Genomic DNA, 22,949 nt, shown 5'->3' with positions numbered 1-22,949 from the left:
GGTCAAGGGTGGGCTTTTTAAGAAGTGGTTGAACAAGAGCTTGCTTAAAGAGAAGCGGAAATGAACCCGTAGTCAGAGAATCATTGATAACTGCAGTAATAAATGGGAGGAGGGTGTCCAAACACTCAATAAACAAATCGGTGGGAAGGGGGTCGAGATCACATGTTTTTGTGTTTGACTTGAGGATTGCACATTTGACAATTTCCTCAGTAACAGGAGTAAACGAACTAAGAGGTCGTCCGTGAAAGCAGTGTTCAGCATCATCGAAGGAGAGGAGTGACTGCTCGTCAAGATTGTTTCTTATTGACTGAATTTTATTGTGAAAGAAATGCAGGAAGCATTGGGGTAGTTCGTTTTGAGGAAATACAGTGGGAAGAACGGATTCATTTTTGGTGGCAAACAGGCGGTTGGTAATGCTGAACAGTTGCTTGCAGGAGGAGCTCCTAGTAATCCGATCAGAAATATATGACGTTTTTGCTTTCAGAATGATTTTTATGACGAGTCTTTTAGCTATGTTATACAACTGTTTATGGACTGTGAGGCCAGTCTTCAGCCACTGTCTCTCGGCACGTCGTCGTTCCTTTTTGGCAGCCCTGACTTCGTCACTGACTGCGCTGAACCACGGAGTACTCCTGCGTCTGGGAACGGCGCGCCGTGTCGCTGGAGCATGACAGTCCAACGCTGTGCGGAGGCAACAGTCGAGGTCTTCTGCAGTGACGTAGGAACGGCCAGAGAGACGGGTGTGAAGGTCCTCTTTAAAGGCGGAACGGTCGATGGCACGAATGTTGCGGGCAGTGATGAAGGTGGGCTGAAGACGAGGAACAGCAATACTCAGGTGGCTGGTGACACAGAAGTGGTCCAAGGTGATAGCACAGGTCACTGACCTGGACTGCACCAACTGATCATTGCATCTGTGCACTAACCAATCCAGGATGTGTCCTTTAACGTGTGTAGGTTGGGAGACAGACTGAGACAGACTAAAAGTAGAAAAGAGGTCAATGATCTTTGAAGTGAGAGGATGTTGTGGTTGGTCGCAGTGGACGTTGAAATCTCCAAGAATCAAGACGAAACCAGGAAGAGTATTGCAGTGGTCGAGCAGATTAGGAAGCTGGGTCACGAACATAGAGTCAGTAAACTTGTTTTTCCGGTTAGGTGGAGGTCGGTAGAGGCAGAAGAAATGAAGAGTGTTTTCTGACAGAGTGAAGGTGACATGGGCTAGCTCGTAGGATGAATGATCGAACGAAAAAGTCGTGGTGAAGGAGACAAAGGGAGAGAAGTTGTCTCTGTAAATAACAGCCACGCTCCCACCCCTAGAGGAGCAAGGAAATGACTGCAGGGTGTATCCAGGTGGGGTGAGATCAGTACACCTCGCTTCGTCGCCACTGGGTCGGAGCCAAGTTTCGGTCAGAAAAAGCACGTCAATATCATTATCTTGAATAAAAGAGGTAATCTCGGTTCGCTGTTCAGGACTACTTACAGACTGAGCGTTGAATAAGGCGAGATACAGGTCAGAACGGTGTTGTTTTGGTGCTGTGTATGTTCTACAGGGATAGACGAGGTTATTGAAGTTGACAGGGAACACTTTTTCGCAGGAATTATTAAAATGTGGGTTGGGCCGTCGCTGGTCGCGAAGAGAAATCACAATCGGTATTTTTCTTTGCTTTCTCCTCCCGCCTCGCTTTGCGCGTTTTCTCGGGAGACCAACGCCGATTTCAAGTTCTCTGAGGCCTGACACGAGTCCAGGAGTCAATCGAGTGGTGTTGTTTAAAGACAAAAGTTTTTGCCGAGTGTAGCGAATAGGCCTCGGGATAGAGGAGTTAGAGCGAATAGTCGAGCTCAGTACATGCAGCGGTGGGTGCAGAGGTAGGGCGTGCGATGGGCCGGGCGATGGGGCGTGCGATGGGCCGGGCGATGGGGCGTGCGATGGGCCGTGCGATGGGGCGAGACGGGGGAAAAGGACTGTCTTGTTGAGAGGCACACACCGGGGCTGCGTGAGGCTCAACGAAAAAACATGGCGGGTACTTTCAGTTCGAAATTTTCAACTTGGTGGCGAGTAAAAACCAAAGTACTGCAAATCTCACGGGCAGACACGCCGCCATAAGCCAGGAAACGAAACGGATCCATCACAATCATTCACACAAAGCACAACACGACAGCACACGCTAAATCCAACAGAATCAATCAAATACACAGGACGACCGACTCAGCTCAGCCTGCTAGGCGAATGACCCGGAAGCAATTGTAGATATATAGATAGATAGACAGACGCACATAGGCGAAAATGGATATATAGATAGACAGATAGATATATAGATAGATAGACAGATGCACATAGGTGAAAATGGATATATAGATAGACAGATAGATATATAGATAGATAGACAGATGCACATAGGTGAAAATGGATATATAGATAGACAGATAGATATATAGATAGATAGACAGATGCACATAGGTGAAAATGGATATATAGATAGACAGACACACATATGTGAAATGGATAGATAGATAGACAGACACACATAGGCGAAAATGGATAGATAGATAGATAGATAGATAGATAGACAGACACACAGAGGTGAAATGGATAGATAGATTTCTGTTTCTTCTGATCTAGACCCTCTTGATACGACTTTGCTTTTGGCCTACCTTCCAGCTCCAAAACTTCTGGGGAGCCTGATGGGATATCTGCTCGCATTCTCAACAAATTTTCTGTTGAGCTAGCAACACCTCTAACTCACATAATTAACTCCTCTTTCAACAGGAACAGGTCCCAGATGCATGGAAATATGCCATAGTTGTTCCGATACCTAAAACTAACACTCCCTCTTTGGAAAAGTTAAGACCAATATCCCTTCGGGATCATTTTGCAAAGATCACAGAATCATTGGGTGAAGTAACAGACAAATTGTTTTCTCTTCCACTCCCCAGATACAAAGAACTGTACGCTCTCTTCCCATAACTCGGTTCCTCGGATGTTGTCCACTTCCTGCTCCCAGAATGCCTCACAACCCCTCATGAACCATAGTTTGTCACCGGACAAGACAGATGTGCATAGCAATGTAATACAGCAAGAATCTGGAGCGAGAAGCGTTTCTCCTCTGCCTTCTTCCACGAGTCTTCTTTCCTCTCTCTCTATGTCTTCATCCTACTTGGCCTCAACAATTATCTCCCAAGATGTTGTTCCTTCCTCTTCCTGCCCAACGTCCTCATCTGCTGACTGTCTAATCAACACTGGCTCCTCTGCCCATCAGCACAACCAACGGGAGAAAAGCAAGGTGTGTTTGTGCCTCCATGTTTAGAATGATGCATTTTGTGATTCAGCAATTTATTGCTGCCAAATCTCCATACAGCGAAGAATAGCAACAACTGCTCATTTAATTTATGTTGGAAGTGGGAATCCGGCGTGTTTATCAATGGAACGTCATTAGTTTGAGGCCTGGTTGTAATGGTGTCTCCAAGTTTTTAATGTCTGATTAAAATCCCACCCCAACAAAAGTCGTTTTGTTGGATTATCCTCAGCAGTCAGCAGTCAAGGAAACATCAGTCTACAATTAATAATACAAGTACGGTATGTATGCTCAAGCCTGGGCCCCAACGCGCAAGCCTGGGCCCCAACGCGCAAGCCTGGGCCCCAACGCGCAAGCCTGGGCCCCAACGCGCAAGCCTGGGCCCCAACGTGCAAGCCCTGGGCCCCAACGCGCAAGCCTGGGCCCCAGCGCGCACGCCTGGGCTCGAGCGAGCAAGCCTGGGCCCCAGCACGCATGCCTGGGCCCGAGCGAGCAAGCCTGGGCCCGAGCGAGCAAGCCTGGGCCCGAGCGAGCAAGCCTGGGCCCGAGCGAGCAAGCCTGGGCCCGAGCGAGCAAGCCTGGGCCCGAGCGAGCAAGCCTGGGCCCGAGCGAGGAAGCCTGGGCCCCAGCACGCAGGCCTGGGCCCGAGCGCGCAATCCTGGGCCCGAGCGCGCAATCCTGGGCCCGAGCGCGCAATCCTGGGCCCGAGCGCGCAATCCTGGGCCCGAGCGCGCAATCCTGGGCCCCAGCTCGCAAGCCTGGGCCCGAGCGCGCAAGCCTGGGCCCGAGCGCGCAAGCCTGGTCCTGATGAGCAACTGCAAAGTAGTGCTACGTGATGAACATTCAGCATCATCGTCGTAAAATGTTATTCTGGGCTCTATTACTTCTACTACATGGCCCAGCATGTCAAACCGCAGTCTTTGCTCTTTAATTAAATAAGTGGCCCTCGTCTAATTTTACGGTTGTTTGGTTTAAAAGGATGCTCCAGGTCGTGTTGTGGATTTGCCATCATGACATAGAGGCCTAGCCAATGAATCCGATACACCATTAATCCCCAGTTTATAAACGGCCACACATTTCCCCCACTCGCTCAAATCACTGGCTCTTCGCGATCACAGGAAAGTTAACTAAACGGTGCTGTTTCTCTTACTTAAGAGATGGGAACACGTTTGACTGGGTAATTGAGGGCGACATAAAAGAGGATTCAAATCGGATTTGTGTGTCTGCTCAGGATAATAACACCACCGTGCTATGTGCTAACTCCCGTTCAAGTTGCGTAAACTTTTAACATACGTCTCGGACACGGAAACACAAATGAACAAAATTGACTGTTACTTGTCTCTTTCCATCTTTCCTACTCGAGGCCTTCTCCCACACCATTTCCTACACCGACTTTATCTCAAGGTCTCAGTAAGGAAATGTAATCATCGCTGTTGGGCCGATTTTGACCCAATCAATGAGTTCTTATGATCCTTTTCATTTTTCCAGAAAACCGGCTCGCAGAGTTTGAGAATGCAGCATAAGAGAGAACGAATAAAAAGGTGAGCATTATGGGTGAGTAAAAAGGATCGGGTGGGGTAGTTTGGGGGTAGTGGGGAGCGTTAATTCTGATTTTCCTCGTGAGGAAGTTCAACGCATGAGGAGGCCATGAGGCCACATGAAAGCCTGCGCAATGGCTAAGCTTGTTTGTCCGTGCTCTATCCTTTTTAAATACCGAGCGTTAAGCAAAGAAGCAGCACGTACCATTTTAAAAGTCTTTGTTATGATTCGGCTGGGGCTTGAACCCCCGACCTCCCAGACAGCGGATGCTATAACCACGACACCACCAAATGTGGTTAAATGATCTTGGGTGTTGATGATATTGAGACCACAGTTTAAGCTTGGGAAACGGATAAGAATGAATGAGTCGAAATAAATAATGTGCTGTAAGGATGAGAAATGTACAAACTGTTTGACTTACTTATGTTCATATTTCATTCAGACGACAACCAATCAAAGTGAAACGTGGGCCCCAAGAATCAGCTCCCCACAACTGCTCCTATTTTCCATCTTCAACGTCTTTCTCCCAAAACGCAACGTTTACCCCACCAACTGCACTCCACCATCGCCAACTGCAGCCTCCTACGCCTCTCCTCTCGTGTAACTTCCACACCAACGCTGAAGATCCCACTCTCTCTGCAACGGGTGAGACGGTGTGCAGGCAAGTGGGCCTGTGTTCTGCTTAGTGGGTAGCGGAGAGTGCCAGTCTGGATTTTGCATAGCTGGAAGCGGCGTGAGCATACCTGCGTGCCATGTTGCGGGCAGCAGTGGGTTGGGGTGGAGGTGGGAGGATGGGAGCGTACCCTTGCACCAGGTAGCGCGGAGGGCATGCTTGAACGTCATACAGTGTGGATGGTGTTATGCTTGTGGCGGTGAGGTCGTGTTACATAGCGGGTCCTCCCCCCCACCCCACACGCTGCACAGTGGGTAGGGTGTGCCACAAAGTGGGGAGGGTGCTTGTGTGCAGCAGAAGGGCGCATCAGTATGTGCCATTTAGCAAGGAGGGCATGGCTGGATGCTATGGGAGTAGGCCGGCAGCCCAGAGCATTTTGGTCAAACGAACAAGGTACCAATATCCGAGTACAGAAACATTTATTGTGTAACGTAACATATTCAGATATGGATGTCTGCCGGGGACCCCCTGCTGCGTGGGGCCCCTGGGGCCCAAAGAGGGGGGGCCAATTAATGGGCTGGATCAAACATTGGGGGTACCACATGAAACCAAGTGGAAATCAACAGGTACATCTCACAGAGCACAGAGTGACCACCGCCAGACAAATTTGCCTCTGCATAGCCCCCCCCCCCAGATCCTCCTCAAAGGGTCCCAAAATTTGGGCTGGATTAAACATAGGAGGTACCACATGAAACCAAGTTAAAATGAACAATTACACTCTACTAAGTATAAAAAAAACCCATCGCCAGACAGATTGTCTGCTGCATAAGGCCCGCCAGACACACCCCAAAGGTTGACCCCGTGGACACTTTGGTAGAGTTGGCCTAGAACATATATTAAAAGTACCACATGAAACCAAATGGAAATCAACAGGTACATCTCACAGAGCACAGAATGACCACTGCAAGAGACCCCCTAAAAAGGGTCCACAAATTTGGGATGGATTAAACATTGGAGCTACCACATAATGTATAACCAAGTTAAAATGATCAATTACAATCTACTATTAAGTACAATATATCTATCGATTGTCTGCCACATAAGGCCCGCCGGATCCCCCCCCCCCCCCCCCCCCCAAAAGGGTCCCAAATTTTGGGCTAGATTAAACATACCACGCGAAATCTATTTTACATGACATGCAACAGAATTTACAATATATATGCTTAATGCATCCAATGAGTAGATCACTATCAGAAAATCCTTATGATTCTTGAGAGGGTTAGATCTCTGTTTCACTTTCCGAGTCATCACTCCAAGCATTTTCGGAATTTGAATCATCGTCAGACACATTAGCAATGTCTTGTTGGTCACTCTCGAGATCCTCTATACTGTCCTCCTCTTGTTCCCCTTCCTGGAAAAGATAATCTGGCAGGGCAGGTCCCAAGAATCAGTCTGGGGTATAGCACCCGTTCTTTTCTTTCCATCCGTAGTTCACAGGATCCAAACCATGTCCTGGATGTGCCGAGTCAGCATTTCCCCAAAGGATGCTAATGAAGTGTGCCCGTTGCAATTTGTTGTGTACAGTCTTTGCACAAGGTGGAAGAAGTGCGCAGTCAACCTTCTTCACATTTGACATCGGATTTTCCTGAAACAAGATATGTATGGATTCAAATTTAGTTATCCACAATCAATTTCAATTCATGCTGAACTATTTGTATTCAAGATGCCCTTTCGTTTTTCAAAGTCAGTGTTTCCTCAAGTCACCACTTGGATAACACTTAGCTATTTTCTGAAAATTTACTCTCTTCAAAAAGCTCCCTTTGTGGGCATATCTGCTGTCGGGTGCATAGAAAGAAGATTTCACCATAATGCTAAAATATAGCCCCAGAACAAATTAGTGATGAAATAATATACTAGTATAGTTTTCTGAAGTTATGTCGATTCATTCCCCTTCCCTCAATGAAATTATTTATTGGTGAAAGACTACTTAAACAATAGAAATAGCATAGGTATACTAGTACCTTATCCATTTTCGCAGTCATCTGACACAGTTTTACGTGTCTGGCCTCATTGACATCCTTCACGTCACCCTTCATGCCATACAAGGAACAGACAAACTCTTCTGCTCTACTCTGGTCTGGTTGATCTTCAGAAGCTAGTCTGCCGAAGAACTGGATGAGTGTTCCTTCTATGTCTTTCTCAAGAACTTCTAGAGGCTTCTTTTTACCCTTCCTGTAGAATGCAGTGGTGAAGTCAGAGCCGGTAAATGCATGAAGACCTGGCATGGCTGCAGCTAGTTCCTTCTGCTTTGACTCCAGGGTGGTGGCAATGCTGCTGACATCAATATGTCGACGACTATTCCCCGATCCACAATCCATAATAATGCGATTGTATGCCGTAGGTCTGTGACTTGTCAGGTGCCTTCCTATCATTCCTAGGATAATAACTAAGACATCAGTATCAGAGGCGCTGATCACTGCATTTCCAGTAACGCTGGATGCATGGAATGCAAGGAGAGTGTCAGCTTCCTCATGACTACCCTGGAGATGGGCTGGGTGTACAACAGACATCTTCAAATCAAGCTGATTGAATGTGAGGTGAATACAGTTGCCACCATGGGACACAATAAGCGTCTTGTTTGCTAGGATGGGACCATAATGATCTTCTTGCCATTCTTTAAGGAGAAATATCGCCAACTGATCCTTGAAGATCCCGTTTTGGAGTAACTTCTGACATTGCATTGCCAAGCTGCTGTCTAAATGTATCTACACACACCGTAGAGGTGACTGATCACACTGCCTTGGCCAAGGTTACACAAGAGGCTCCATTGTTTATTGAGATTCCCAATGTGTGTAGATGCGATCAGTAATTGATTCAGGGCATTAAGCAAGCTCATGGTAACTGGCCTTCAGAAAGTGAAGGTGGCAGGGTGCAGTGTTTTTCTTATTTAACATTGTACTTTACTGATAACAGCTGATAGGAGTCAGAATGAAACTGATGTTTAGAATTCAGAATTTTTGGCTAATGGGAGTTTCATGTGTTGCTAACCTATGAGACTTGATGACACATAAATGGTATTGGGACCTCCATCCACTCTCCAAATTATCATGAACCTATGAGAAAACCTGTAGTACAGTGTAACTTGCAAAGCTGATAATACCGCCCTGTCTTGGTTCATATTGTTTAGTCTTGTTGTTTGTTACAAAATGGCTGCTGTTGAGTTTCAGTCACAAGCAGAATAAAAGTGTGTTGTGTTCCTGGAATATTTTGTCCAAGACTGGTTAAACAACCTATGTCGATCAGGTAGCCTAATTGTGCAAAAGTGCACATGCCAGCTGAGCATAGCCTAGCCTAGGCCTATATTATATAGTAGACCTGCTTTCATTATCTGATCAGATACATTTAGTCACAAGAAACAGTTCCATGCCATTTCCATGACTTTTTAACAGTAGGCCTAATCTATTATGCCATTATTCTATTTTACATGTAAGCTCATAAGCCTCAATTTACTTACATTCATCTCGAAGAAGATCCTTCTATCTTTAACAACAAGACATGACCTTGACCATTGTTGACTCTCAAAGCAGACGTTAAAAGCTCTGCTGCCACCTATGTTTCATTACACATGCTATGTTTCATTCAGCGCCCTCTTTGGAAGTGCAGACTCAGATTGTCTGGTACTCTCTATGCAGAGGAAAATTTGTCTGGTAGTGGTCATTCTGTACTCTGTGAGATGTACCTGTTTATTTAAACTTACTTGCAATTATACCATACCTAGCTCTGGTGTTGGGCTAGCGGCTAGGGTGCCGGCTTAGGATCCTAGGATCCTGGGTTCGAATCCTGGTCGATCGCCGAATTAATGCCAGGGGGGTTGACTCAGCCTGTCATCCTTCCGAGGTCGGCTAATTGAGTACCAGTTCACTGGTAATTCCCTGTTTGTCGTTAAAGGCGGCAAAAAGGGTTGGCGTCAGGAAGGGCATCCGGCCGTAAAACATTGCTTCAAAAAGGGGACCAAAAAAACAACAACTACCACGGTCCCCGAAAAGGCCAACCCCCGCTTTGCGGGGAAAAATGGCCTCTAAACGGTGGTTTTTATAGTGTCCACGGGGTCAACTTTTGGGGGTGTCTGGCGGGCCTTATGCAGCAGACAATCTGTCTGGCAATGGTTTTTTATACTTAGTACAGTGTAATTGTTCATTTTAACCTGGTTTCATGTGGTACCTCCTATGTTTAATCCAGCCCAAATTTTGGGATCCTTTGAGGGGGATCTGGGTGGGGCCTATGCAGAGGCAAATTTGTCTGGTGGTGGTCACTCTGTGCTCTGTGAGATGTACCTGTTGATTTCCACTTGGTTTCATGTGGTACTTTTGATATATGTTCCAGGCCAATTCTACCACAGTGCCCCCAGGGTCAACTTTTGGGGTGTGTCTGGCGGGCCTTATGCAGCAGACAATCTGTCTGGCGATGGGTTTTTTATACTTAGTAGAGTGTAATTGTTCATTTTAACTTGGTTTCATGTGGAACAAGTGTTCCGTGTGTTCTAAGGTTTTTAGTCGTCCATCAGCCTTAAATAGACACAGACTAATTCACACGGGAGAGAAACCCTACAAGTGTTCCGTGTGTTCTCAGGTTTTTAATCAGTTATCAACTTTAAACACACAAACGAATTCACATGGGAGAGAAGCCGCACAAGTGTTCCGTGTGTTCTAAGGATTTTCGTCATTCATCAAATTTAAATAAACACAAACGAATTCACATGGGAGAGAAACCGTACAAGTGTTCCGTGTGTTCTAAAGATTTTCGTTGTTCATCAACTTTAATTCCGGACTTCCGGTCCCTCGAGCGACGGGGCTTGCTTCGATCTCTCCACGGCATCAAAGTTTGAGTGTTTTCCCGTTCGTTTCTTTGTCAAATTTCCGCTGCGTATTTTGTTGTGTATGTGTTATTGTGTATTTCTATTTGGTTTTGGTTTTGTAGGTTTGCAAATTTGTGTGTAATTAGTCGTTTCTTTGTTCGCGCCTCGTGCGCCTCGTGCGGCCTGGTGTCTCGTGCGGCCTCCTCGTCTCGACTTGTGCCCCGCCCCCTATATCTCGTTTTTCTTTCACCTCTGCTCCTGCTTTCTCAAATCCACGTTCTCACTTGGAGACTTTTCCCAGATTGTTTTTCATGGTTTTGTTTAAATATTTATTTAAATATGTTTAAACCGCAGCCATGATGCTGACGCCCCCCCCCCCCCCTACCCCCCAGAATTTCCATGTTTTAAACATTTCCCAGTGTGTACCCTGGATAAGAATAGGTACGCCGTATCCCTGCGTGTCGTAAGAGGCGACTAAGAGGGTTGGCGTCAGGAAGGGCATCCGGCCATAAAAACATTGCCTCAAAAAGAGAACCATGACAATTACAACTACATGTGGGCAGGGTACAGCCCGAAGTGGAGATCGGTTTCTGAGGTTTGGGACATGGAATGTAGGGACAATGACAGGGAGATCAGGAGAAGTGGTGGAAGTATTGGTCAGAAGAAGAGTGGACATATGTTGTGTGCAAGAGACGAGATGGAAGGGAAGTGGTGTGAGAATGGTGAAGGGTAGGCAGGGACAGAAATACAAGTTTGTGTGGCAAGGGTGCCTGGAGGGCGTGAATGGTGTTGGTGTCCTGTTTTCTGAGGAGTTTGTAGACAGTGTGGTGAGTGTGACTAGAATGAGTGATAGGTTGATGATGGTGAAAATGATGATTGGAAAGCTCTTGGTGAACGTCATCTCGGGATATGCTCCGCAGGTTGGTCGAAGCGATGAAGAGAAGGACAAGTTCTGGTGTGCGATAGAGAAGCTGATGGAAAACGTGAAAGATGAGGAAGTTGTTGTGGTAGGAGGAGACCTAAATGGACATGTGGGAAGGAGTATGGATTGTTTTGACGGAGTTCAGGGGGGTTACGGATATGGTGTGAGAAATGGAGAAGGTGAAAGGATTTTGGAGTTTGCTGATGCAGCTGATTTGTTGATTTGTAATACTCAGTTCCAGAAAAAGGATAATAAGCTTGTTACATACACGTCAGGTGGGTCGACGACAACCGTTGACTACCTGATGGTGCGTAGGCGAGATAGGGGGCACCTCCGGGACACAAAGGTGATCCCGGGGGAGGAGGCTGTTTCACAGCACCACTTGGTTGTCTGCGACGTAAGGGTGAAAGGTGCGAGGAGAGCTCGGCGGGTGAAGTACCAACCGAGAATGAAGGTGTGGAGGTTGAAAGAGGTGACAGTAAGGGAGGCATTAAAAGAGAGGCTGAGTAAGGTCGAGGATGATGTGGTTGAGCTTGAAAGTGGTTGGATGTCAATGAAAGCTAGTCTGTTGGGAGCCGTTGGTGAGGTATGTGGATGGACAAAAGGACCACCGAGGCACTCGGAAACATGGTGGTGGGATGATGAAGTTGGAAAGAGGATTGACGAGAAGAGGAAGAAGTTCAAGGAGTGGCAGAAGGCGAAGGGTACGGGAGCAGAAACAGCAGAGCATGAAAGTTATAAGGCAGCCAGGAAGGCTGCAAAGAAAGAGGTAGCAAAGGCGCAGGAGGCATGTAGGAAAATGTTTGGAGAACGCTTGGATTCGGAAGAGGGTCAGAATGCAGTATTCAGGATTGCACAGCAGATAGTGAAAGAGAGGTGTGATGTGATGGGGGTGAGTTGCTTGAAGGATGAAGTGGGACAAATCGTTGTCGACCCAGATGGAATTAAAGGAAGATGGAAAAGATATATGGAAATGCTGTTGAATACAGAGAATGAATGGGATGGCAACATAGAGAGTAACCCAGTTTTAGGACCGGCAGAGAAGATAACTGAGAAGGAAGTTGAGGAAGCGATAAAAGCAATGAAGGGTAGAAAAGCGGGAGGGCCGACGGGAGTTGTGGGAGATATGTTGAAGGCAGCAGGAAGTTGGGGTGTGAAGAGAATGACAGAGATCTGTAATCTGGTGGTGAAAGAAGGCCGCATTCCAGTGGATTGGGAACTGAGTACCCTCGTCCCTCTATACAAGGGGAAAGGTGACCCTCTGGAGTGTGGCTCGTACCGAGCGATAAAGTTATTGGAGCATGGAATGAAGGTATTGGAAAGGGTGTTGGAGAGGAGGATAAAGAAGAAAGTGAAGATCGACGAAATGCAGTTTGGATTCATGCCAGGAAGAGGAACGACAGACGTGCTTTTCATTGTGAGGCAGTTGCAGGAGAAGTACATGGAGAAGAGGAAGAAGTTGTTTCTTGGGTTTGTTGATCTGGAGAAAGCATTCAATCGGGTTCCACGCAAAGTATTGACATGGGCATTGAGGAAGTTAGGAGTGGAGGAATGGTTGATCAGAGTAGTGATGGCAATGTACAAAAGAGCGCGCACAGCTGTAAGGACGAAGGACGGGAACAGTGGTGAGTTTGAGGTGAAGGTGGGAGTGCATCAGGGGTCGGTACTAAGTCCACTACTATTTGTAGCTGTGATGGAGGTGCTGGCTCAGAACGTAAAGGAGGGTTTACCGTGGGAGTTGTTGTATGCAGATGATCTGGTGTTGATTGTGGAAAGTATGGATGGACTGAAGGAAAAGATGAACACGTGGAAGGAATGTATGGAGACAAAAGGTCTGAAGGTGAATATCGGAAAGACGAAGGTGATGGCAAGTGGTAAAGCATGTAGTGAGGTGGAAAGAACTGGGAAGTGGCCCTGTGCTGTGTGTAGGAAGGGTGTCGGAGTGAACTCCATTCAGTGTACAATGTGCGCTGAGTGGGTTCATCAAAAATGTAGTGGTCTGAGAGGGTCATTAACCAGTGTGGCAGCTACATTCAAATGTAAGGTGTGCAGAGAGGGAGCTGCAGATGGAGGAAATGTTGAGTTGGATCTTGGAGACGGCGTGAAGCTGGAAGATGTGAAAACATTTTGCTACCTCGGAGACATGCTGAATGGAGAAGGTGGATCAGAGTCGGCAACGGTTGCTCGAGTGAGATGTGCATGGAAGAAGTTTCGGGAATTGAGTGGCGTGCTGATGATGAGGGGAGTGTCGGTGAAGCTGAAGGGAAAGGTGTATGCTGCATGTGTGAGAAGTGTAATGATTTATGGGAGCGAGACATGGGTAATGAACGTAGAGCAGCACCGAAGGTTGGAAAGGGTGGAAATGCGAATGATTTGACGGATGTGCGGAGTATCGTTGAGAGAGAGGAAGACAAATGATGAATTGCGAAAGATGATGGGAATAGAGCCTGTGATTGATGCTGTGAAGAGGAACAGGTTGAGATGGTTTGGTCATGTGTTGAGGAAGGATGAAAGTGAGAAGTTGAGAAGTTGTTGAGGTGTTGAGAAGAGTGTTCCGTGGTTGAATGTAGAATGTTCCGTGGATGAAAGTTGAGAAGAGTGATGGAAATGAATGTAGAAGGAAGTAGAAGACGGGGAAGACCGAGAAAGACTTGGCTAAAGATGGTGGAAGAAGAAATGCGGGCAAGGGGGTTAACAAGGAGAGATGCAGAAAATAGGGCAAAATGGAGAAGATTGTCATGGGGACCGCAAGGCTAACCCCCGCTCTAGCAGGGAAAATGGCCTTTTAAAATGCATGTTGTTTCATGTGGTACCTCCTATGTTTAATCCAGCCCAAATTTTGGGACCCTTTGAGGGGGGTCTGGGGGGTCTATGCAGAGGCAAATTTATCTGGCGGTGGTCACTCTGTGCTCTGTGAGATGTACCTGTTGATTTCCACTTGGTTTCATGTGGTACCCCCAATGTTTGATCCAGCCCATTATTTGGCCCCCCTGTTTGGGCCCCAGGGGCCCCACGCAGCAGGGAGTCCCCGGCAGACATCCATATCTGAATATGTTAGGTTACACAATAAATGTTTCTGTACTCGGATATTGGTACCTTGTTCGTTTGACCAAAATGCTCTGGGCTGCCGGCATAGAGGGGTTGCCCACACGCCGTGAGTGGGTGATGTTTTTTTTTGTTTGTTTGTTTTTTTCATATACAAGATCGAGGCTCGTGTAAGAGGTAACATCAATTACGAAATACATGGTTTGTGGTTTAGTATAAAACACATGGACACTGCTAGAACTTCCAGGAAAGAAAGAAGTCGATATTTCAAAAAAAAAAAGTGGATTTGGGGTGAATTAACGGGGGTAGAAAGGATTAAGGTTTTGGATAGGAGAAGATAAGAGATGGTGGTGGACAGCTGTTTTAAAGACCTGGAGGGAGGAGTGGAATTGAAGAGAGTGAGGGAGTTTGTTCCAGAGGCGGGAGAAAAGAGGAATGAAAGAGTGAAGGTGAATAGAGAGTCTTGATTTTGGCAGTTTCACCAGAAGAAGGTTGCTGGCAGATCTTGTGCGACCTGTAGGAATATTAGGGGGACAGAGCACAGAGAGAGCTGGCGGAGTAAGGCCGGAAAGGAGTCGGTAGAAGACAGAAAGACCACCAACCTGCCTGCGGTGAGTAAGTGAAAGGCCCTCAGTGTTAGCTTCATCGCGGAAGATTCCAATGATTCTGAAAGTTTTGGTTTCAACAGTGTGAAGCCGACCTATGTGTGAGGCAGGAGCACCAGCCCAGAGGGGATTTTTTGAACAGAAATTGGAGAACAGAATTTAATTTATTTTGTCATCTTGCCGAAGCCTGGCTCTGACTTGTGAAAGGCAGTTTCAAACCCCAATATACCTTGTGTTGTCGGTTGTGTAGTGAGGTGAGTAATTTGGTGAGCTTAGTGAGAGACAAATAGCTGAAAGGGGAGTTGGGGGCATGACCATACATTAAATGATACAAAACTGCTCGGCCACCAAACTGTCTGTGGTGGCAGATGTACAGGCCTCGCTCACCCTTTAGCCTTTTGTTGAGTAATTCCATTGAGCCTCATTGTTGTGGTTACTTGTTGAAAACCTAAACTGCTTGATTTAAAAAAAAAAAAAAAATTCCTCATTTGTAATCTCTCGAATCCTACAGGAAGCAACCCTTCCTATTCCTATAAGAGGAATATAACCTGTCCCTCACCTTTGTCGAGGAATCACTTCTTGCTATTTGTAACTAATTGTGGATGGCCTGTGTTTTTCTCTCGATAGAGTCTGATGATGACACTGTTCCATCTCCCCTTTTGGCTGCTCATCTGGCTCGAGAAAGGTTGGGCCTTGATGGCCTTTTGGAAGCACCTGGACAATCGGTCAAAGGTCGGGAGTCCAAGAGGCTTGATGGGTTGCAGTTTGAAATCTCCAGTGATGATGGTTTCTTCGTCAGTGCATCAAGTGCTGAAGGTTAGAGCAGTTTTTGGACAAAATTTCAATATTAATTGTATTCGTAAATGTTTTTTTTTTAGCATTCCTTCCAACCACATTTTTATCCTGGCCAATTTTCCATCCCGTAACCATTTTACTACTCCTCCATTATATATACTGTATATATATATATATATATATATATATTGTTACTGATCGCGGTTTAGGATGTTGTTTGCCGAGCGAAGGCTCCGCGACCGAACAGTTGTTCCCCGACTCACCCGATTCAACCAGAACTTTGGCCGTATCGCACCGCAGCTGCCCAATCTGGAAAAGACTAAAACGACGAAATGCAAAGAGGAAAAGGAATAAGACGAGAAGACGGACAGAAGAGTAATTGGATTTATTATACACACAAGCAAAAAGAAAGCAGTCACGTTTATTTACAACACATAAGACGCAGGTGACACAGTGCAAATACTAGCTTATACAGACTTAATTAAATACCCAGGGACAAGACACACAGAACAAACTCACGTACACAAGAAGGGTGGAAAGGCAGGAGGTGGATGGCTGGAGGGAGAGGAAGGTCCAAGGGGGTCCTGCAGCACGATCGGCGCGTTTAGCAGCCGCCGTTCCTTCGCGGCCCTGCTCAAAACCGCCGTCCAGGCCCCAAGCGGCTGTTGGGTGTTGTTGCTGCTGTGGCCGCCGCTTGCTTTGCCAGGACTCGTCTGACTCGTCTGGTCCAAACCCTCAACTCAACAACACTCTTGCACGTCTCCCTGTCCAACCACTCTTTCTCTCTTGGTCCAACCACTCTTTCTCTTTCTTGGTCCAACCACTCTTTCTCTCTCTTGGTCCACTCACTCCTCACCACCGACGACCCCACGCTTCTTGCGCGCGCGCCTTTATAGCGCCTCCGGCGATCAAGCCGCCGGCCTTTTAGGACACGCCCATCGGTGTGCTCACCTCGGCCCTGGTTGGTCACGCGACCCTCTGGCTCCGCCCTTGATGACGACGGGCGGGCACGCCCCTCTTCCCCGACCCGAGCACATGTTCAATGGTGGTTTTGGAGGGGATGTAATTGGCAATCGAGGCTTGGCAATGACGAAAGGGGATGTGAAAGGAAATGGAGATTTTGGGGATGGGAATGAAAGGGGATCTATTCTCTTTCACTGGTGCAATGGAGTACTTCAATTAATGGGAGACACAGCCTTACCCTAAAACACAGAATAAGATATAACTATCGAACAGGGGTATTCTATTATTGGCTGACGTGTATGCTTGTGGACTAATTATGGGATGCCCTTTTACCTTTACACAGCTCCGGAGGCAGGGGGCGCAGAATAAACAATAATAATAATAATAAAGCACACAATCAAAAAAATATACAGTCCTCATATCCGCAACAATATATATACAGTATATATAATATATATATATATATATATATATATATATATATATATATATATATATATATATATATATATATATATATATATATATATATACTGAAACGCAAAAGAAACTTACCACCTTTGAAACCTTTAAATATCAACAATAACACTGCGTGTAGTAAATGTGTGAACTTATTTGTGGACAATAGTGTCCTCACTGTCAGACAAAACAGTCACGGATGGTCACTTGAACCTTCAATGGTCACTTCATAGCACAGCTGTTGAACAGCCGTTTTGACTGTCAGTGATTAGCCAAGGGGTACGGGATGATTTTAATGAGGCACGTGATGTCTTGATATTGGCTTTAAAAAGGTCAGTGCAAAATGGGCATTTTGACCGAAACATTTGACCATTTTGACCATTTTGACCAACTTCAAAAAGACCGAAAATGCAAAAGAAACTTACCACTTGTTTGAAATGTAATAAAATTGTAACAGTTCAAAATTAAACAAACCAACAATTGCTAATTGAAACATTGGCATTTTATTGATGACATGTCAAGTTTTTGACCAAGACACACCATCTCATCAGTTTGTTCTACAGTACAGAACAGCACAGGGTGCAATGTCAGTCCCCTTTCAATAGCATGTGTGGCCACCATTGTTTTGGATACAGGCAGTGCATCGTCGGCGTATACTGCCTACCAGTCTTTGGATGGATTGCTGCTGGATTCTGTCCCACTCAGTCCTCAATGTCTGAAGCAGCTCTGCCCGTGTCCTGGCCCTGCCAACTACGCATCTCCCAAGCTCATCCCACAGGTGCTCTATGGGATTCAGGTCAGGGGAGAGCACAGGCCACTGCATGGTGTTGATGTTCTCGCCTTGGAGAAATGCAGTGGTAAAGCGAGCAGCATGGGGACGAGCGTTGTCATGCTGAAAGGTTCTCAGTTCTGGGTGGTCTAGCAGGAATGGCAGCAGATGAGGTCGCAGGATGTTATCCACATACAGCTGGGCGTTAGGATTCCCATCCACAACCACCAGTGGCGTCCTGTACCGGCCTGATATGGCGGCCCACACCATCACACTTGGGCCACCCCACCTGTTGGCTTGACACACGCAACAATCGGCATATCGCTCGCCATTTCTTCTCCAGACACGCTCACGCCCATCAGGACTGTCCACACAGAACCTTGGCTCATCGCTGAAAGCGACCTCATTCCACTGCGCCAAGGTCCACCGCTGATGCTGCTGGCACCATCTCTGTCGGTTGCGGCAATGGGCAGCCGTCATCACGGGGCCTCTGTATGGTCTTCTGGCAGTCAGACCATAGTCATGCAGTCGTCTTCATGCAGTATCATTGGAGATCCGTGGGTTTGTACGCCCCGGAGTTTCTGCCACAGTGCGGGATGCTGGACGGAATCGATCCCGCAGGTGACTTCGGACCATCTGCCTGTCCTGCCTTGCAGTGGTGACTCTTGGCCTCCCTGATCGAGGTCTGTCATCTGCAGAGTTGTGGAGGGTGTCTCTGTCCACCAGGGCCGATATCGTCTGGTGTGAACAGCCAAGGCGACGTGCCACCTCACGGTAGCTCAGTCCGCCTTGCAGCATGCCCAGGGCACGCTGCCATTGATCCCTTGACAATCGTGGCACGTTGATTGAAATGCCCATTTTGCACTGGCCTTTTTAAAGCCAATATCAAGACATCACGTGCAGCTCATTAAAATCATCCCGTACCCCTTGGCTAATCACTGACAGTCAAAACGGCTGTTCAACAGCTGTGCTATGAAGTGACCATTGAAGGTTCAAGTGACCATCCGTGACCGTTTTGTCTGGCAGTGAGGACACTATTGTCCACAAATAAGTTCACACATTTACTACACGCAGTGTTATTGTTGATATTTAAAGGTTTCAAAGGTGGTAAGTTTCTTTTGCGTTTCAGTATATATATATATATATATATATATATATATATATATATATATATATATATATTGTTACAGATCCGGGGGACGGCACTCCCGTTAGCAAGGCGGGGTTAATCCCCTTGTCTTGTTAAGCTGGCCGTCCGACCGGTCCTGGGGGTATGACGTCACGCCCGGTCAGCGCTGAATAGGGTAGTAGGCCATTTCTTCCTATGACCTAAGTACCAGCGCCTTCCAGTACGTGAGGAAATACTCCCGCCCGGGCCGCAGCGTAATAGATGGATTGCGCCGAGCGAAGCGAGCTGCAACGTGGGCCGTTAACAAAGGACTAAACCCGATTATAAGCGGTCCTGCCGAAATCGCGCCACAGGTACTCAATCGGGAAATCACTAAAGCGATCGGACGAGAATGAAACCAAGAATAAGAAGGAACAGGTATTTATTAATTAACTATACAAAACCAAAGAAAGAGAAGGAACGAAAGCAATATACAGAAGAAGAAGAAGAAGACACAGCGCAAATCCTTAAACAGTCTTCCTTAAACCCACAGGACAATACAGACAGACTCACACGAATAGGGAATTGCAGGCAGGAATGGCTGGAGGAGATGGTTCAGGTATGGTGTCCAGGTAGCTCCTTCTCCAGTCCCCAACTCGCACCGCGAAGCAGATGAACCAAACGGCAGGAGCTCTCCGCGTGTCGTTTGGCGTGTGCGGGACTATCACAGGGCAACTGTAGGCCGGCTTCGGCGGTTACCCTCGCGGCTCAGCCGCGTACGTAATAAGCGAACAGTTCAATTAACCGCGAACAATGCGCTCTTCAGTCGCTCAATGCGTTCTCTCAATACCATTCGCTCGCGATGCGTGACCCCCTTCTCATCTCAAGTGAACTCGCCAAGTGCCTCTCCAAGATCGCCTCTCCTCACTCATCCGCTGCCTCTCCTCACTCATCTGCGTAAGCAGTCCCTCGCAGTCCCTTTTATTGGCCTTGGCCGTATCAAGCCGCCGGCCCCGCTGACACGCTTACCGGTGGGCTCACCTCGGCGATGGTTGGTTGGCAAGGGCTCTCTGACTCCACCTTTGATGACGAGGTGGTGCCACGCCCGTGATTTGGCGGCTCCTCCCCCCTTCTTCTCCGAGACAGAGCACATGGCCAATGGCGTCTTACGGAATAGAAAACCACTCGCACCGCTGGGATAGAAAACCACTCGCACCGCTGGGATAGAAAACTAAAGGGGGCCTATCTTATTTGATTGATACAACGTAGAGTCAACTATTGGAAACTCAGCCTTACCTGGAACACATAATAATGACATAACTATAGAGAGGTCCTAAAGTGTCCTACGTGTTGTACATGGACTAACTAAGGTGCAATCTTTAATTAACAGCCAATTAAGGGGACATGTACACAGGGGTCATTTATAAGGGAATTTACTACTAAATTTACATGTAAAGGTTCTAAAAACCGTAAATATATATATATATATATATATATATATATATTGTTACAGACACGACTTTGATGTTAAGGTGGGCCGAGCGGAATGGCCGTCGTGTCCGCACAAATTACCCGATTGTACTCGAACGTTGACGAAGCCGCGCCACGCTGGCTCAATAAGGAAAAGAAGACACCCGGCTGGGTTATAAAATGACGACACCAGGGATACGGTTCTCAAGACCTCCGGAGGAGATTATATTCGTTACGGAAGGTCAGATTACAGGGACGAGAGGTACAACATAGAAAGACAAGCACTTAGACACAATCTTATATTATTCCCGGACAGACGACAGGTAAACGGGACAACGGCTGACTCACACGGGGTTTGATGGCTAGGAAAGCAGATAGCGATGGCTCAAGGTGCACTCTTGGCTCAAAGCAGGGTCAACACGGTTCGGTCCAGAGACGCGGGGAGGTCTCGTCGCAGCGCTCAGAGGTGACGTTCTTTCTCAGGCGGGTCTTTCTCAGGCCTCTCCAAACTCAGGCGCATCTGATTCAGCGCTCGCAGGTCCGTCTTTCTCCCGCTGGGGGCGCATCTCACGTCACATCCGGCGCGTGGCCGCGTATATCCGGCGGGGAGTGACACGCCCTCGGCTCGTTAGCTCCGCCTCGTGGAATCGGCACGTTGCTTCTCATTGGGTGCGTGCGGGGGGTTTTCCAGGCTCCGCCCTTGACGAGGAGCTGACAAGGAGCCCCTTCGTGGTAACCCCGTGGAGCGCATGGTCTGGAGCGCATCGTCTGGAGCGCATTGTCGATGGCGGCGAACCGAGCCGGTGGGAGGACGCACACTCCCCCCCCCCGCGCAGCGCCCCTCTGTTGTTGTAGACGGGGAAGAAGATGGGAGGAGGTACGGGAAAGGTCCTAAACTCACTACTGATGCCATATAATCACATTCTGGTGCAACGAAGAGTCATAATTAATGGAGACGAGGCCTTAACTGACATAGACTAAGAATAACTAGGAAGATGTCCGAAAGTTGTCTACGTGTGGTGCGGTGGACCTGGGCACGACATTTAATGGGGGAATAAGGGGAAGGTCGGCTCTACTGAGTGTTATTTACATGCAATGGGACTAGGGAATGGGGGATTGGGGAAAGTTGGGGAGTATTGGAGAAATAGGGGAATATTTACAAGCGGATATGGAGGCCAAATTCCATATTCGCAACATTGCACCCTTCTCTACCCTCGGGGCGTCCCGACCCGATAAATTTTTACCTACTTTAGTGTGGCACGCAATGTAGTTCCCTCTACTATTAACTCTACCCTGAGTGCGACAGTTTTACAGATATTCACAAATGAGTAAATATGTCCCCCTGCGACGTTGCACCCTTCTCCTCACAGAAACACACCCACAGGATAACCGAATCCGGAAAGAATTCTCAAACTACACATACAGCCGGTAGGGAGCATTATTTACACGACTACGCTGCTATTTACACTACGATCCAGGACCTGTTTTTGGAGGAACACATGCAGATGTTATGCATAGAGAGAGCGCGCTTGCCAACATCGATACACCAACCCACGAGTGCTCTGTGGCCGACGGCCTTTAATAACGTGCAGAGCACCCTTCCCGAGCATCAAAAGCACCACCCCACCACCAATCGGTGCAGTCACCATTGTTCATTGGAATAAAAATAAATTCGACAACCCCTAACCCTGCAGGTGTCTCTTGCTCTTCTTGTGGTGCACTTGGTGTTAACTAAAAGTGGTTCACCTGTATGGCATAGGTGCCACGTTGACCCATAGGTCCATCCCCGGGTGGTGCTTGGCCGCAAACGAACTGCGGTCCATTGTGGGTGGCCACAAACATTGCGGTCCATATGGTGTATCGATCCCGGCAGCAAACAGCGAAAGTGCAGGCCCACAACTGCGCAGCCAGCACCTCTCTCTCCTCTCTCTCTACCCCAAAGCCAGATCCTCGGAGGTGGGAGACAAAAGAAGCAGACAAGTGAGTAAGTTGGTAAGGGCGCAAAAGTGCACGCAATATAAGGTAATGCACACTGGGGGCACATGGGAACCAGGTGAGACAGGTACGTTCCTATCGTACGCCCCCCCCCCCCCCCCACCAGGTAACCTACATGGCCCCTCCCTTACCCCTTACTGTATCCACACAACACAACACTACTCATAAACATCTACTTTACAAATCAACAAACATCCCTACTGTCTTCCCCGTTCCTCCCATATACCAAATTCGTCTTCTCTCCCTCCTAACCAATCAAATTTGCCATTTTCAACTCTCATCAAAATTTGCCATCTCCAACTCAACAGCATAATTTGCCATTACCAATTCATCATCAGTCCCTCCTAGGGAGGGAGAGATGGAATCACCCCAATGTCTCATCCACGTCGTGATGCGTCTCACAAATCCACACAGCGATTCATCTCCTGCAACAAAACAAAGAAAACACAGGTGTGGAGTCATCATCATCACCACAGGTAAGTGGCTGCGTATGGTGCGACAGGTTCATTAATCCTAACTAT

The 22,949-nt window shown here is 47.4% G+C and overlaps 2 protein-coding genes across 5 annotated transcripts in view; both read left to right on the top strand.

Annotated features, from left to right (window-relative positions):
* GHITM (growth hormone inducible transmembrane protein) overlaps positions 1-22,949 on the top strand; it is a 213,140-nt gene that overhangs the window by 26,284 nt on the left and 163,907 nt on the right. The window lies entirely within an intron of this gene.
* The window catches only part of LOC137421345 (uncharacterized), a 303,203-nt gene that overhangs the window by 199,686 nt on the left and 80,568 nt on the right, over positions 1-22,949 (top strand). For 3 of the 4 annotated variants that reach the window (XR_013622345.1, XM_068107313.2, XM_068107312.2), the window contains exons 29-32: positions 2,932-3,278; positions 4,779-4,831; positions 5,272-5,474; positions 15,497-15,685. Coding sequence is in view for 2 of the 4 variants with exons in the window: in XM_068107313.2 (XP_067963414.2) it covers positions 2,932-3,278; positions 4,779-4,831; positions 5,272-5,474; positions 15,497-15,685 (792 nt within the window). In the remaining 2 variants the exon portion in view is untranslated. The remainder of the gene's footprint in view (positions 1-2,931; positions 3,279-4,778; positions 4,832-5,271; positions 5,475-15,496; positions 15,686-22,949) is intronic. The other variant, XR_013622346.1, reaches the window with a different exon arrangement.

Source organism: Myxine glutinosa, chromosome 2 (assembly GCF_964187855.1).
Source record: "Myxine glutinosa chromosome 2, kmMyxGlut1.1, whole genome shotgun sequence".
Classification (NCBI taxonomy): Eukaryota; Metazoa; Chordata; class Myxini; order Myxiniformes; family Myxinidae; genus Myxine; species Myxine glutinosa.
The sequence above is the reverse complement of the archived record's forward strand: the minus strand, read 5'-3'. Positions and strand labels throughout refer to the sequence as shown.